The sequence below is a fragment of the Phymastichus coffea genome, unplaced genomic scaffold (genome assembly GCF_024137745.1).
Source record: "Phymastichus coffea isolate CEN01 unplaced genomic scaffold, Cenicafe_Pcof_1.1 PCOF00023, whole genome shotgun sequence".
Lineage (NCBI taxonomy): Eukaryota > Metazoa > Arthropoda > Insecta > Hymenoptera > Eulophidae > Phymastichus > Phymastichus coffea.
Genome location: NW_026706834.1, coordinates 4,181,032 through 4,196,980, shown reverse-complemented (window position 1 = coordinate 4,196,980; position 15,949 = coordinate 4,181,032). Strand labels below are relative to the sequence as shown.

The following is a 15,949-nucleotide window of genomic DNA, read 5'->3' as shown; positions in this document are numbered from 1 at the left end:
CGAGTTTTGAGCTACACATCTCTGCTAACAATGCTAACAAGAACACAGCCTCTACACCAGGACCTACACACTACACAGCTTACTGATTGCAACACTTCTAAAAATTTTTGCTGCTAAGTACCTGTATCAACAATTTTACCATTCATCCACATATTTCAATCTACTCGGAGAGACTCCTCACTACCGGTGTTATTTCTTTGCTGCATTACATCTCATAACTTCAATTGTTCTTGCGTTAGACATCGCGATGGCTATTTTAATTTTATTTTTATTTTAATTTTTTTCGATCGACTGTGTCAAATTGCGTTCCTTTTCTACAATTCATTTAATTTTTAATGTAATTTTCTGCGTTCGCTTCATCAATCATTTTTCTCATTTCATTTTGCGTATATGCTACCTGTTTGTTTTTTGCGTTTTAGTCATTTTTAAGTTAATTTGCGAATCCCTTTACTGCCTCTTGTGAATGACATCATTTTACTCCCGAATCTCCCGCCAATTTTGATCCTTAACTAACAGAGTTGGTGCCGCTTAAATTACCGTATAGACCGCTAAAAACAAAACACATGTCCAATATTTTTTCATACTCTACAGGTATGCAAAGTATAAAGAAAATCGGTGACGAATACCTCCTTGCTTTCTTTGTAAGTGAATCACAAAAAATAGTAAGCGATAATCAAGAAACTAACGTAATGGTAGAAAATTTAACAACAAGAAACATCATGTCGGAACGCAAAAATAATTTTAAATTTTAAATTAAACAAGATGAGTTTCATATGAATATACACTGTCTGAAAATGCATTTTTTAGCAAATAACGTAGAAGCAGAAAAATATGTGTCGATGCTTTTATTCTAAGTAGCCAAAAAACATATAAGTTGATTATAGAATTATGGTTTCTAATTGAATCATCAGATAATAAATATATGAAAGTTATTAGCATTATGAAGAATCTTTTAAGTTATTTTATAATCACATATAAAATTTTTTATATTCATATAAAAAAATCTTAAAGTTTTACATCACTTGTATTTTTATGTCCACAAGGAATGCCTTGCTTAATTTTGAAAATTGGACATATAATTCTTATTCAGCGTTCTTAAAAACTACTGTAGATGTATTAGCAAGAAGATTCTGATCATTATTACTAGGTTAACTATTTATTTTCAAGTCGAGTCGTAGGCATATGAGATTTGTCATTGTGAATTTTGAAAATTTTATCTCGGATTCTTAATCAGTGACCATAAAATCCATTACACATCCATCGAAAATACAATTATGCTCGATGTTTATGTTTTTAATCACTATCTTGGATCAGCTTTCTTGGATTTCACCATTCTACTTTTTTAACTTTATATTACAATTTGATGTCTTAATCAATTGAATAAAACGTTAAAAACCTATTTTTGCAAACTTTTATTATTGAGGTTTCCATTTTTTTCTGTTTTGTGACCGCAATATTGAATCATTATATTAACGTTTTTTAAATGGACATGTTGATATAAAGGCAGGTTGATAAGGAATAATTTGGGCCTTTAATCACTAAAATCCAATTATGTGAATTTGGAACAGAGCTATGTTCCAAATTCACATAATAGAGGGTGTCCCATTTTAAAGGAACCATCCCGAAATTTTCTACGGTTGGCGTTCTAGAAAAAAATTGTTCAGACAGAAGTTGTTTGGGACAATGAGGGACACCTTTCCCAAAAATCGGATTTGACCTTGAGGTTTATTTTCAAGGTCATTCGGAGGTCAACGTCATTTTTTGAATAGTAACCTATAATTTTGAAAGTAGAATTTCCCGCTCTTTCCGAATCCATGATAAAAAATGGGGGTTCTTATTAAAAAAATCACTTGGTTATTTGGTTATTGGGGATATTGGAGTTGGTTTATTATGTGAGTTTTTGGGTTATTAAAATTAATCTTACCCTTGCCCGATCATCCCTGTGCATAGATGAAGAAAATAATAAATTTAACCCCTACATGACCTTACACCGGGGGGAGGGGTTACCACACCCCACACATAATACCTTATCAGAACGTACAATTTCTCGCTCTTTCCGAATCCTTTAGCCCTTACATTTATTTTCCTACAGACTAACAGTGTCATTGTCTAGCCAACTTTTAAACATCATAGCATATGGAAAATCAGCAAAATTGATGATCGATAACTATTAATATAGTATTAATAGGGTTTAGGGGTAGTTCACCCTCGAAATACATAAAAATGAAAGATGCCGAAACTCGTCAATGTTATTTTATCATTTTCTAGATGAAAATTTAATTTTTAGTTTTTTTATAGTAATTTTGTGATTCTGTATACGAAAAATCCACTTAAAAATGTAGTTTTTCCCCTGTATATCGTAGGGTTTGGAACCTCCCGAGTCCAAAACTATGCAGTTTTATTTTTTTAAAGTAAGAATTTTGTCCATTTTGTTTCATCAAAAAAGATTCTTTACAGCCAAAGTTACTGCAGTTTAAATGTTTAAGGGGTGACTTTTGAGGGTGGCTTTCACCCCCTTGACAGCTTTTTCGGCTGATAAAAAAATACGTATCTCTTATTTTTTTGTAAAGTATAACATATCTCAATTGCAACAAAATTGAAGGCGGACGGTTGGGAATGTTCTTTTCTTAGAGTTGTCCTTAGAGTACTACCAAATATCGAAATTAAAATACAAATAGAAAAACTAGAACTGTTTATTTGGATATTAAAAGCATTGGCGAAAACAAATACTGATTTTAACATATTTAAAAAAATGAAAATAAAACTAGATAAGGCATTTTAAGAACGTATGCACCCGTCTATCAATACTGATAAACTAAAATAAAAAATTGAATCTTATAATGATAAAGTAATTAGAATTTCAAATATTAAATAGAGAATAAACGAAATTTTGTTATCAATATTTTTTGTAGAATGAAAAATAAGTGAAAACCATAAAGAAATTTACGGAATTAAAAAACTTATGAATCAAATTACTAATTTCGAACCACCGCATAAAAAAATAGGTATTCCCCAATGTATGTTTTGCCAATTATACTGTGAAGACTGTTGTTTGGTTTCGGGATCACAATCATAAACTCATCTTTATTTTAAAAAATCTTGCTAACTCTAAATATACAAATTCATTGTATTTTGTACAAAAATAGAAATTTTACATGAAATCACGTGGGATCCTATTCGACAAATTTTGTTCTTTACCATATGGCCATACAAAATCTCATGTGAGAGTTATCCGACGACTATACTCATAAATTTTTTATAATTTTTCACGTATAATGATTTTAGGTATTCACATGGTGTATCAAGTCCCGGTAGACACGTTCGAACAAGACTATATTTTACTAGCGAAAGTCATGTGCATTCACTGTTAACTGTTTTGCGGTATGGCGGTTTGCTCGATGTAAGTTTCGTCCAAGTATTGATATTACAGATATTTCGTAATATATATATATATATATATATATATATATATATAATTATTCGTATTTAATATTTTATTTAAATTAGGTCATAAGTGATGAGCAATGGAGGAGAGCGATGGAGTACGTGAGTATGGTTTCAGAGCTGAACTATATGTCCCAGATTGTTGTAATGCTATACGAAGACCCTACGAAGGATCCCAGCAGTGAAGAGCGTTTTCACGTAGAATTACACTTTAGTCCAGGTGTTAACTGTTGTGTACAAAAAAACTTACCACCTGGACCAGGTTTTCGGCCGCATTCACGCAACGAAAGCAATAAAAATCATGTATGTTTATTATGAATTAAGATTTTTTACTTTTTAATCAAATAAGTAATTTATTTTATATTCATTCATAAAGTCAGAAACTAGTCCTAATCAAGGCAATACTTCTCAGTACGGTACTCGTATAGATGAAGAAGATATAGAACTTAACATTTTTGAAGATGACGTGCTGGTTCCTATTTGTGACCTTGTAAGATTAACAATTCAATTTTTAATTGATTTAATAAGAAATGGCTTCACCGAAAAAATAATTTTTTGTATGCAAGGTAAATATATCTTCGACCGCAGTCGAAGTTGGTATTACTAATCTAACTTTGGATATGCCAACACCAAGCAAAACAATTGATATGATGAATCTTGATCCATTTATTATGGATGAACCTTATGATAGCGGATTTTTACAAACTTCAGCACCGATACCTATAAGGTTTTGTAGTTTTTATATTTTGTTGAAATATTATTTGATCTAAAAAATAAATATAGCAGAGAATTTTTTATGTTCTTATTCCTATAAACTAGTGCAAGAACTGTTGCTGGACATGAAGCTTCGAGACTCGGTAGCCAGTTAGCAGCTAGTCAACGACAAAGTCGTGAAAGAGAATCTGGTATATGCGAACAAAGAGCTAAAAGCTATGATTATCAACGCCAGAAAAAATCGGATGAAAGTAAGTACTTTGTAGTTATAATTAAATAATATAGTTTAGATTTATGTTCAATCACTCGATTTATGTATAAAAGAATCACATATACTAAAAATTAGATGTATTTATGTTTAATTTGTTGAATTTCAATCCATTCGTTTTTTTGTAACTTTTAGTTGGTATTATTACTTGCTTTTTGCTCACATCTCTTACTTTATAATTTTTAATTTTAATGCCTTTAATTACTATTGAAAGATGAGGTGAGGATAGTTGATGCAGTGAGAATCTCATTATTTATGATATTCACGTTCATAGTACTGTTTGTCGGAATCGTTTACGAGATTAAATTTAGCTAAGTTCTTGTAATAATACTTTATAAAAAATTAAGTTCGAACTCAAAGATAAATTTTTAAATTAAATTCCCAAGAGAAAGCAAAAATTTGATCAAGAAACTATATAATCGAAAATAATAAAAATAATAGAACGATTGTAATAGAATTATTAATGAATAATTTACTGGTATAGATTGAGACGTTCTTATATGAACGTCGACAATCTTTACTGAAATCGTAGAAGATTCGTTACTTAGAGTTGAAACCACGAGGATAGCACTTCTTAATTATGGTTGCTCGATAACACTAGATACGGTTTGCTATCTCGATGCGCCGTTTGAAATTCTACTGAGAATTTTCATATCTATCTAGGAAAGACCAGACAGCGCCGCAACAAACACTTAGTGGAATTTTTAGGCTACAATGATACAATTTGAAGAAGATACTGTCTAAGGCTACTTTTTTCTCATAAGGGAGAGAGAGAGAGAGAGCTCTTGTACAGTTATATAGGAAAGGAGAATAGCAAGGCCAACCACTGAATAATGAATTGATTGTACATTAAGAAAAGACTGACACTTTATTTTACTCTCTACTGCGCTCGTACTACTAGGCAAGATGGGATCAAAATTCTTTTTGCTACTACGACGAACGAATTTATACTCAACTGGTAGAGGCCCTTTTTTACATAAGGTTACTCCTACAATGCTGTTTTCGCAAATTTGTACATCTATTGAACGAGTTTCAACGTGAAATCAACACTGACAATAGTGACAGGGTAATTCTCGCCCAAACATAGTCGTCCTCGGACCCACTATCTGTGATTTGCGTCGCGTTTATCCCTCGAACCCTCATCGTCACCATGTTTAAGCTATTAATAATCCACTATGTTTCGGATAGGTTTCTGTACTACTCGCTTATTACGAGCACATCCGCGTTCATTTCTGCTGCAATTGGTGGAATCAATGCGTGTGCCATGCTACTTCTATTCATATTGCATTGGACATATTGTAGATTGTCAGGTCTATTTAGTCTGTTTTGTTTTTTGTCTGTTAACGCCGCTTTGATTGCTGCGATCGGGGCTGTGCCAGGCACGTAAGCCATATGTTGGTTGGCTTCCCCGACGAAGAGAAAGCAGGAAGGTGCGTTAGTGTACACCTTACCTAAATGTCCCCTTTGATCACATTTCTAATAGTAATAACTTATATTTGGTCAGTTGCAGTCACTCCTCATATGTCCGTAGTCGAGGCACCTTTAACATTTGGGGATGTAGAACCTGGGTTCTGGTTGTTAATTCAACTGATTTTAATTTGACCTTTCTTAAGCAAATCCTCTGCTTCTTTCACGATAAATTCGTATATCGGCAAAATTAGTCCGCTATTGTTCGCCTTAAAGACGTGCACGTTTCTCTTGGTATCAGTCCCCATGGCACGGTTGATTGCATTCATAACGTCCTTTGCATTTATCACGCACTCTAAGTTCATGAATTTCAGTGTCACACCGAAGGGCATGTCCTTCACTATAGAGCTATTTTTCATTTCGTTATGGACTACCTATTACTATGTTAAGGTGTAGAAGTAATTTATTGTAAAGTCTCTACAATGTCTGTAGTAATATTACCACACTAGAGGCTAGTCGATCAATAATAATAATAATAATTATTATTAGGGGGAATCCATTTACGGTCCTTCACGAGTCCGCCAGTGTGTGGGACTCACCAGGCGTATAGTGCGAGGCCTGGAATACCCACTAAAACCTCTCCTCTCCTCGTCACCCTGATTTAGACCCCAGCCTAGAACCATCGTTAGAAATTACTTCAAAACTTCAGTGGAACTAGGTTACCAACCGCTCTGGCTCCTTCAATCTTCATACTCCACTCCTTGAATTCTCGTTCATCTTCTGTCGTAAGATGGACTCGATAAAGTAGGCAACCTTGATCCACGTCTCTTCTTCTTAGAGCATCAGACCTGATATATTTTCAGACCTGATGTACCAAAATCTCTTTCTGAAGCTCACTCCTCTTCGCCCACCCCCTGAATTTTTCGCATACGAAAAATGTGCGGAGGGCATAATCGCGGGACACCTATAATTGGCACAGCCGGGCTTCGTCACCTTTTCCATTTTATAGAGATACGTACGTAAAAAGTTGTGACCTGATAGGAACTGGGTGAGGTAATAATTTACCTTATCGTGGAAGCAATGGATCCATGGCTCAAGCTGATTTATTAGCTGGTCGAGTTTTATCGGAGCCGTTTTTCCATCCCTTGCGGTAATGACGACTATGACATCATATGCTTACCCAATAAGAAAAGCACCCTCGGGCATCTCCATCCACAGGATTCTATCATAGGAGTATTTTATGTGTCGGGACCGAGGACGGAGTCTTGGATCAATCCAGCAGTAATTTTTTTTGCCTTTGACCATCCCGCGTCTCGTACAAGAGGAAACGGTTCCATAGGTAATTCATGACCATACATTGTATATAATCGGAGACACCGAAGTTCCGCTCCTGTGCGCAGTAAGCGTCGATCGATCTCACCGAGTGATTTTAAAATTAAAAATTTGTTATTTAACATTTAAATTTTTAATTTTATTAAAAGTATTTGAAATTTTAAACACATTTATTTGATACAAAAGTATACATGACTATTATATCACAATACTTGTACAAATTTTATAACGTGACCACTTATTGGATTATACTTAAATATACGATCGTGTAAAATTAAACAATATGCCCCTGTTTCCGCTAGTATATCATTTTTTATTTCAAACTCTAGACGTACATCTACAGCAGCATGTTTCAATAATTTATTTTACTTCGAACAATCTATTACTATTAGTGGTGGATGCGTAATAAATTATTTTCGATTCAAAAGTGGATTGAAAATACGTTCTTTGTTGGAATAATTCAGTTGTAAATTAGCATATATGTCATATAACAAAGAATATTGATTATATTATTACTCATATCAAGATTTAAAGTTCCATATTACCGAGAATTGAAAATGTTTAACATTGGTTTCACTGCAATGATCAAATCTGCTGGAATTTTTAGTTTTATCAGACTTCAGATTTCTTGGTAAAGCTAATATAATATATTTAGGTTTTTCTAATTGATTTGATTTTTTTATTGTCCAAAGATATTTTGATGTTTGTGGTAATGCCAGATACTCATAAAGTTCCCACGATTAAAAATTCATAGAAAAAGATACAATCTTTTTATATGATATTAAATAACTGTATTTTACACTTATCTGACAGAATTACATAAGGTATCAACCATTCGTTTCATGTGAGTTCCATTTTAAAAGGCTCATACTGATCAGTATTATTAATTTTCACTAAGTTTCATATGACTGTATTTAAATTATCTCTTGATCGGGTAAAAGTACACTACCGTCGATATTTATTTGCCCACCCAGAGAAAAAATTACATAAAATTAAAAGTTTTGTTACTAAAGAAGTATATATCTCATAAAAACCTTCGGAAGCTCATTTTGTAAGTTCTAGCGAGTACTTTGAGGTATATTTCCTTTCGAATCGATTAATAATTTTTTTCATATTTTATTAATCCATAAAGTAAAACATCAAAAATTTTTTGCCCACTTTTAAGTCTGAACATTTTTATGGGAAAAGTTTCCATGATAAATTTAAAAGAAAGACATGCAAATTTGTTTAAAGGGCTTCCGAATGCAAGGTAACCGGATGTTTTTTCATGATTAGCTTAAAAGTTACAGACGTTTAAAAGAAAAAAAATACTTCTTTTCAAGAATTATTATTTTAGTACCACCGACTCGTACGGAAGAATTTTACTTGGAAAAAAGATGTGATTTGTAGTGTAGAATGAATTTTCTCAAATTTATTTCGAAAAATTTTTTTTTCTTCATTTCGGAGTCGATTATTGTACGACTTTTTGGAATTCTTTAATAACTAGAATACTTTATTGTAGATGGAAATGATCATTTTCTTAATAAGGAATAATAAAAAAATCAATAATATAGAAATTATCAAATATTCAATTTTCATTACTCCATTATCAAAATAAATAATAAATATTCTGACCTCTAGCGACGGTTAAGAAATAGTCGAAATAAATTGTGACGTCGGGGTCACTCTCAGGTACGCTTGGAGTAAGAGTAAACTCAGGGTTGCTCTGATTTGGCTATCATAACACATAAGCCGGGACGAGCAATATTGTTGCGTGGAGAAATCTGTATGCTAGCGCGGAATATAATAACCAAATGTTATTACGAACACACCAGACTCACGCTTAATGTATTCTTAAGGGTCTTTAATGAAAATTCACCAGACTCACGCTTAATGAATTTCCAAAAAAACGGATTGCTTAAAGAAAGAAAAGGATAGCCAGATATAAGGTTTTACTTACTTTTATTTTATTTAATTATTTGTTATTATGGCTGCGCTCTCTCTGCTCTTTGACCTCTTTCTCTCTCTTTCTCTCTATTCTGGATGTAGTTAGGTGACTTCTTGATTGAATTTTGGCTGACTTCTTGATAATACACTTCAACATTTTCTTCTCTTATGCTTCCTCCAGCACTCACTCACTGGTAGTCACTTCTTGTAAGGCACTTCCTGGTACTCACTCCACTCCTCTAGCCTTGTACAGAGCTTTTTATAAGCAGTGGGTGGTTGGGTGGAAATCCCTTTCCTTAGGCCCATGAAGCGATAACGGCCAAATTTTGTATTGGTGGGAAATTTTCTAATCGTATCTAGGATTTCTTTATTGGTCTGTGGGTGTGAATTTTCAGAGAGAGAAAGGGCGGTACCTTTTTAACTTGGGCCCTTTTCCCCAGAGATGGCTCTCGGAGTGCCACTTTCAAGAGCAAGAGTGACGCTACAGTTTATAATTACTTATACAAAATCGTACTAACCTTAGTTAAATTTAACGATACATAGTGATTATTATAATAATTCAATTATTATAAATATTTAGAATAACCAAAACTTCTACGATTTATTATAAAATTCATTATTGTTCTAATATAAAATTATTTATTAGTTATTTGGTGATTGAAAGATGCGCATTATGGTACAATAATAAATTACAAAATTGATTAAAATCCATTAAATATTATGGAAATTTTCTTAAAATGTATACGCGATGATCGTAGGCTCCTGTCAACACATCCGCGTGGGACAAAGCAGGATAGAGCGTCGCAGGCTCGGGGCACTATCAAGTTTTATATAAACTCTTTATCTTGAATACGTTTTCATCGTGGGAAATCAGGAAGATTCCCGCTCCGTTCTTCACACTTATTTCTATTGTAACGGGGTTAAGCCGTTTAATTATTATATTCGCGCGATTATATTAAAAGGACACGCGTAATTGTCAATGCTCACTACATATCCGGGAGAGCACGAGAAAGTATGCGTCAGTCAACCAATAATTGTTAATAACCTATACTAAAATGAGTGGAAGCTATCAGGTAAAAGCGGATCGAAAAACACTTGTTAGTAATATGAATGGTATCCTTTATTATTCCTCAAAATTCACAAAAGGTCGGCCCGCGCGTTTGTTTACATGAACGCTCGCTCGTCGACAACACGTTTTGCCGGTACGCTCGCTGCTCTTTGTTATTAGAGCCATTGCATGCACGCGTCGAATGTTAGCATTAAATTCTAATTCATGTGATCGCGATCGCGAAATTAAGCTGGCCAGCTTACCTTATACTTGTAGACGATCGGAGAAAAACAACGACAACTCGCACAGCACGGAACAGTCTTTTTATTGTTTTGTTTTACTCGCGGGTCGCGAATGCGCGCACGGAGTGGTTTCGCCCTCGATGGCGAAACATCACACACACACACACTGCTTGGCCTTCAGCTAGTATCGGGATGGCTCCTTGGAGGCAGCTGTCACGGCTATCTGGCACTCAAGTTATTGCTGATCTGGCGTACGGTTGATAATGGCACGTGAATCGGCAAATGCGGTAGCGTAAGCGGATGGACACAATGGTGGTCTAGGCTTCACTGGTTCAAATTCTGTCGCGCGCGTTCCGTCTGCTCGCGTGCCGAATTCCTTCGTTACCTATTTTGTCCCCCCGGCAGGTGCTGCCCTCACAGGCAGCAATTAAGCTAAATAGTCAGCGCTAATTTGACGTTTACCGTCACACTATTAATTAATATTTAAAAAAAAACTAAGTTATGGCTGGCCGTCACAAAATATAATAAATAAATAAATTATCAATCCATACGTTTTAATAACTTTAGAAATTCATGTTTCTTGGTAGTAATATAATAATAATAATAATAATATGCAACGGTAGTCGATTTAATTAATCGATCCGTTCGCGATTCTACTTCTCGCGCGTTAGTTCGAACAATTAAGAGAGAGAGGGGGCGCGCGATCTTTTAAATAAGCAGTTACGCCTCAGCTGTTCACGCGAGTTTACCGCCGATTTGTGTTTTGCACTTTGTTTCGCCAATATTAAGTTTTCTTGGGACAATTACGTGCGCGTGTGCAACGACATTTCCGTGACAGTTAATAGCAGCAGTACAGAAGCAGCATCAAAGTTATATTGAGGCAGATCAAGGCAGCACAGCTGATTAATCGAGGGGCAGCGGCAGTTGATATTTTGCATCAACAGTTACGGCTGATCACCGTAATTGCACCGTAATTGAAAAAATGAAATGACTTCGAAGTTTTTACTTAAAAATTGTTAAGTTGATTGTAAAAAGGTCCGAAAGCGATAATTATTAGTAGGTCGAAGTGATTTCAGGTCGTTTGGAATAATCAGGTGTTAACCTATTTCAGCCATAGTTTGGTGGATAAAGGGGGGTTGGAAGCACCTGAACGACGATAAAGGCAAAGAGCGCGACCCAAGCGTGCAGTCCAGAAAATATTAGCCAGGCGGAGCAAGCAAACAGCAGGCTCCGACCTTAGGTAGGATATTTTTATATATAGTTTGCAGAAACTGCACGCGCTCATAATCTCGCGAGTTTGTGCCTTATAAAAAGGAGACATTAAGGGTAGTTACACTAAATAGTGTATACCCCGCTTATACCTTGGGTGATAGGAAGCGGTAGTGGTCGATTAGGTCGATAATTTCAAACCTCAACCGCATCCTACACCCGTGCGGAGGCAAGATGGCTCTGTTGTCAGCTCAAATCGACAATTGGGCATTAGAGCTGACCTCTGCACAGCGCGAACGCTACTTGGCGGAATTAGAGCTGCGCAAGGATAGAAGTGTCATCCAGCAGGCGGCTAGGCTTGGGAGATGGTTGCTAGGAGAGTACAACGTCACAGATGACTGTGTTCGACAGAGGACTCGAAGCGGATCATCTGGCACCGGTCCTCAGCTATCCTCAGGGCTCTCCACAACCCGAGATGTTAGGAAAATTGTCCACGGATGGAAATTGAGGTTTGCGGGCAGTAGGGCACAGAGCGTAGATACGTTTCTGTCAAGGTTGGAAGATCTGCGCGTCGGCGCAGGGCTAACTGATGAAAAAGTGCTTTGTTCCGTATCAGAGATCCTCGAAGGTAACGCGAGGACCTGATACGATAACAACAAGTACCAGTGGCTCAGTTATGCAGAGTTCGTCGCTGACGCCCGGGATTGGTTCGGAACTAGTATGCAACAGCAACAAAGGCTGTTGCCGGAAGCCCAGAACCGGTTCCAGGGTGAAGACGAACTAGTGCGAGACTACCTGTCCAACCTGATGGCTCTCGTCAATAGACTGGAACCACCAATGCTCTTAGAGAGGTTATTAGACCTACTCCATGCACACCTCCTTCCAAACATCCAAATTCAGCTGCGTCGGAGCGAGATGAAGTCGATACGCGAATTCAACAGGAGGGCGACCGAGGTACAGAACACCTTATCTTACGGTCGTCGTCCACGTGTGTTCGCCGATCCCAACTCGACGATCTTCCCTCAGCACGCCTACCAGCCAAACAAAAGAACGGCTGGTAGTAAATCCCAAACCGCTGCAATGGCCAGCGAAGGGAAGGCGCGTGCGAAGAAGGAGAGAGATCCGCATTACGGACAGGGCGTGGAGAACCCTGCCAGAAGGCCTACCAAACAAGCATCGGTATCGGCTGCGCAAGCTTCCACTTCTGATAAGAAGATGGAAGAGTGTCTGCAGGGCATCAAGCGGATATTGCGCAAGTTGGCCAATGAGAAGCAAGGCAGCCCTCCAGAACAGCGTAAGAGCCGATGGCGTGGGGGAAGGAAAAATTCTCCTTCTCCCAGGTCTCCTGGCGAGCGGCGAGAAAGACAGAGGCGGGAGATCGACTTCACCAAGCCTCTCCAGTATTCCACTTGTGGCAAATTGGGATTTAGTCCTAAATTCTGCCTAGATTGCAATAAGGGAAACAGCAAGGAGAGCGAAGAGAAGAGGTCATCCTCGCGCCTCCAGTAGATTCGACCTCTCGCTGCGGGTCGCCGATAGGAAACAGCAAGTTGTCGGCGACCCCGGGATCCAAACAGGTCCTGGAAGGGCATCAGGAGAGCCCGGGGCCTAGCGGTACGTTGGAGCAGAAGGCGATCGAACCCGATGCCAGCCCTCGGCAGAATAGAGAGGTGGTCATTCTGGAAGGACCAGATGGCCACATACAGGTTGTGGAGGAGGGGGAAGACTCCAGGGAAAGCCTCTCCACACAAAAAGCTCCTCTGCCGAAGAAGTCCACGAGTAGAAGCAAATCCACCGTTGTCACAGCAGCGGAAGGGAAAAAGCCGCTGAAAAGCACGACAAAGGGAGGCAAAGATGCGACTCGTGGATATGACCCTGCGGATGAGATCAGGTGGTAGTTGCGGGTAGACATAGGTGACTTAAAAATTAGAGCACTCTATGATACTGGCGCCGCATCCACGGTCATGGGTCAATTAGGGCTAAGGTTGGCATCGGAGATGGGATTCGGATTGAATGTGACCAGAGCGGGTGATGCAAGACTCGCTGCTGAGTGCCCATGTCCTATAATTGGTCACGTGATGTTCCCCTTTAAAGTAGGAATCACGAAGAAAATCAGAGTCGCCATTACGTCAATGCTCACGGATGACTACTACGTAGGCGCGAACTTTATTTTCCGCGCAGTTTTGGATCCCGACGAATATGAATTATGGCTTAAGAACGCCCAGGTGAAAGTACCAATGGAAGTGGCTGGAATTGATGGTACGGCATTTCTCGCACCGGTAGGACTGTGTGAGGAAATAGAAGACCTCGTTAATGGATTGATTCATGACGGGGGTCAGGCTTTAGGCTGTGCCGTGGGGGTTGAGCACGAAATAGATGTTGGCAATGCTCGACCCATCAAACAGAAATACTACCCAGTCTCTGATAGAGTGCGAGATGAAATGCACGCGCTGGTCAAAGATATGCTGGAAACAGATGTAATCGAACCAGCGACCAGCGGATGGTCAAGTCCAATAGTATTGTAAAGAAGGCTGATGGAAAATATAGGTTATGCGTGAATTACCAAAAGGTAAATGCGATTACCAAACCTGATGCCTACCGTTTACCATATATGAACGACGTCCTAAGACGGATAAGGGAAGCAAAGTTCATATCTACTCTGGACTTGAGCAGTGCGTACCATCAAATTCCCCTAAAGGAGAAATCGCGTCCGATATCAGCGTTTACAGTACCTGGATTAGGGCACTTTCAATTCAAGAGAATGCCTTTCGGACTGTCAAACGCAGGAGCGACATTCCAGAGGTTGATGGACAAGGTGATAAATCCGGATATGGATCCATTCGCTTTTGCTTACCTTGACGAAGTAATTGTGGTTTCGTCATCCTTTGAGGAGCATAAGCGGCACCTAGAATTGGTATTAAATAGAATTCTAGGTGCGCGCCTAACCATCAAAAAAGCCAAAAGTCACTTCTGCAAGACGGAAGTCAGGTACTTGGGAGTTCTTGTAAACCAGGACGGAGTAAGATCAGATCCAGAGAAAATACGACAGATATTGGAATATCCAACACCCCGGACTGTCAAACAGGTGAAGCGATTCATGGGAATGACCTCGTGGATTAAACATTTTATACCCGACTTTGCCATGATTGCTGAACCTATAAACCGCCTTACAAAGAAGAATGTACGTTTCTCTTGGGATGAGTAGCAAGAGCGAGCTTTCACGAGGTTGCAGGAGGCGATGACTTTCGCCCCAATACTGCAATCGCCCGATCTTAACGGTCAGTTTATACTGCAAACTGATGCCAGTGACAGTGGGATCGGGGCATTCCTCACGCAGGATGTCGATGGAGAAGAGCGTGTGATAGAATACGCCAGCCGATCACTCAACAGCGCTGAGAGAAATTATACGGTCTCCGAAAAAGAGTGCTTGGCAGTGGTACGGGCTGTTGGAAAGTTCCGGCCGTACATTGAAGGGCATCACTTCAGAGTCATCACTGATCATAGTTGCCTGAAATGGCTCCATAATATGAGAAATCCCACGGGAAGACTAGCGCGATGGGCGCTAGCATTGCAAGGCAATGTCTTCGATATTGAATATCGAAGGGAAGATCTCAATGTGGTGCCTGACGCATTGTCTAGGGTCTATGAGAAGGAGGGAATTGATGTGAGTGCCATAAATAGTCGGCCGGAGACCACTGACGCCTGGTATTTGCAACAATACCAGGAAGTATGCCAAGACCCACACTCTTACCCTACTTGGAAGGTCGTGGGAGAGAGGCTGTATCATTTTCAGCCTGATGAGGACGGTGAAGGGTCCATCGACAACGACGAAGCGTGGAAGCTTGCGGTGCCTAGGGAGAAAAGGCACCAGGTGCTCCAGGAGGTCCATGATGCTCCTACAGCAGGACATCAAGGACGAGAGCGTATGTTCTCCAGGGCTAGGCGCTTGTACTACTGGCCTAAGATGTATGATTAGGTCAGAGAGTATGTAAAGAGTTGCCCGGTATGTCAGCAATGCAAGGTGGAACAAAGAGCACCTTGCGGGCTGATGGATCGTAGATAAGTGTCACGACCCTGGCTGGTAGTGGCCGGTGATATGACTGGTCCATTTCCCAAAAGCTCTCGAGGTTTTGAGTACATCTTAGTCTTTGTAGACTAGTTTACTCGCTGGGTAGAGTGTGTTGCAATACGCAAAGCCAATGGGAAGACAATCGCAAGCGAATTACACGAGAGGATTGTCACTAGGTTTGGCGCGCCAGAGGTATTCTTGACGGATAATGGAACCGAATTCAAGAATCAGGAGATCGATTTATACCTTCAGATGAACGGTATCCAGCGCGCCTTGACTCCTGTGTATCA

The 15,949-nt window shown here is 38.7% G+C and overlaps 1 protein-coding gene across 2 annotated transcripts in view; it reads left to right on the top strand.

The window, feature by feature from the left end:
- LOC131675479 (inositol hexakisphosphate and diphosphoinositol-pentakisphosphate kinase-like) overlaps positions 1-15,949 on the top strand; it is a 376,646-nt gene that overhangs the window by 86,858 nt on the left and 273,839 nt on the right. For both annotated transcript variants that reach the window (XM_058954475.1, XM_058954476.1), the window contains exons 3-7: positions 3,286-3,400; positions 3,508-3,747; positions 3,821-3,934; positions 4,011-4,171; positions 4,264-4,409. In XM_058954475.1, the coding sequence (XP_058810458.1) occupies positions 3,286-3,400; positions 3,508-3,747; positions 3,821-3,934; positions 4,011-4,171; positions 4,264-4,409 (776 nt within the window). The remainder of the gene's footprint in view (positions 1-3,285; positions 3,401-3,507; positions 3,748-3,820; positions 3,935-4,010; positions 4,172-4,263; positions 4,410-15,949) is intronic.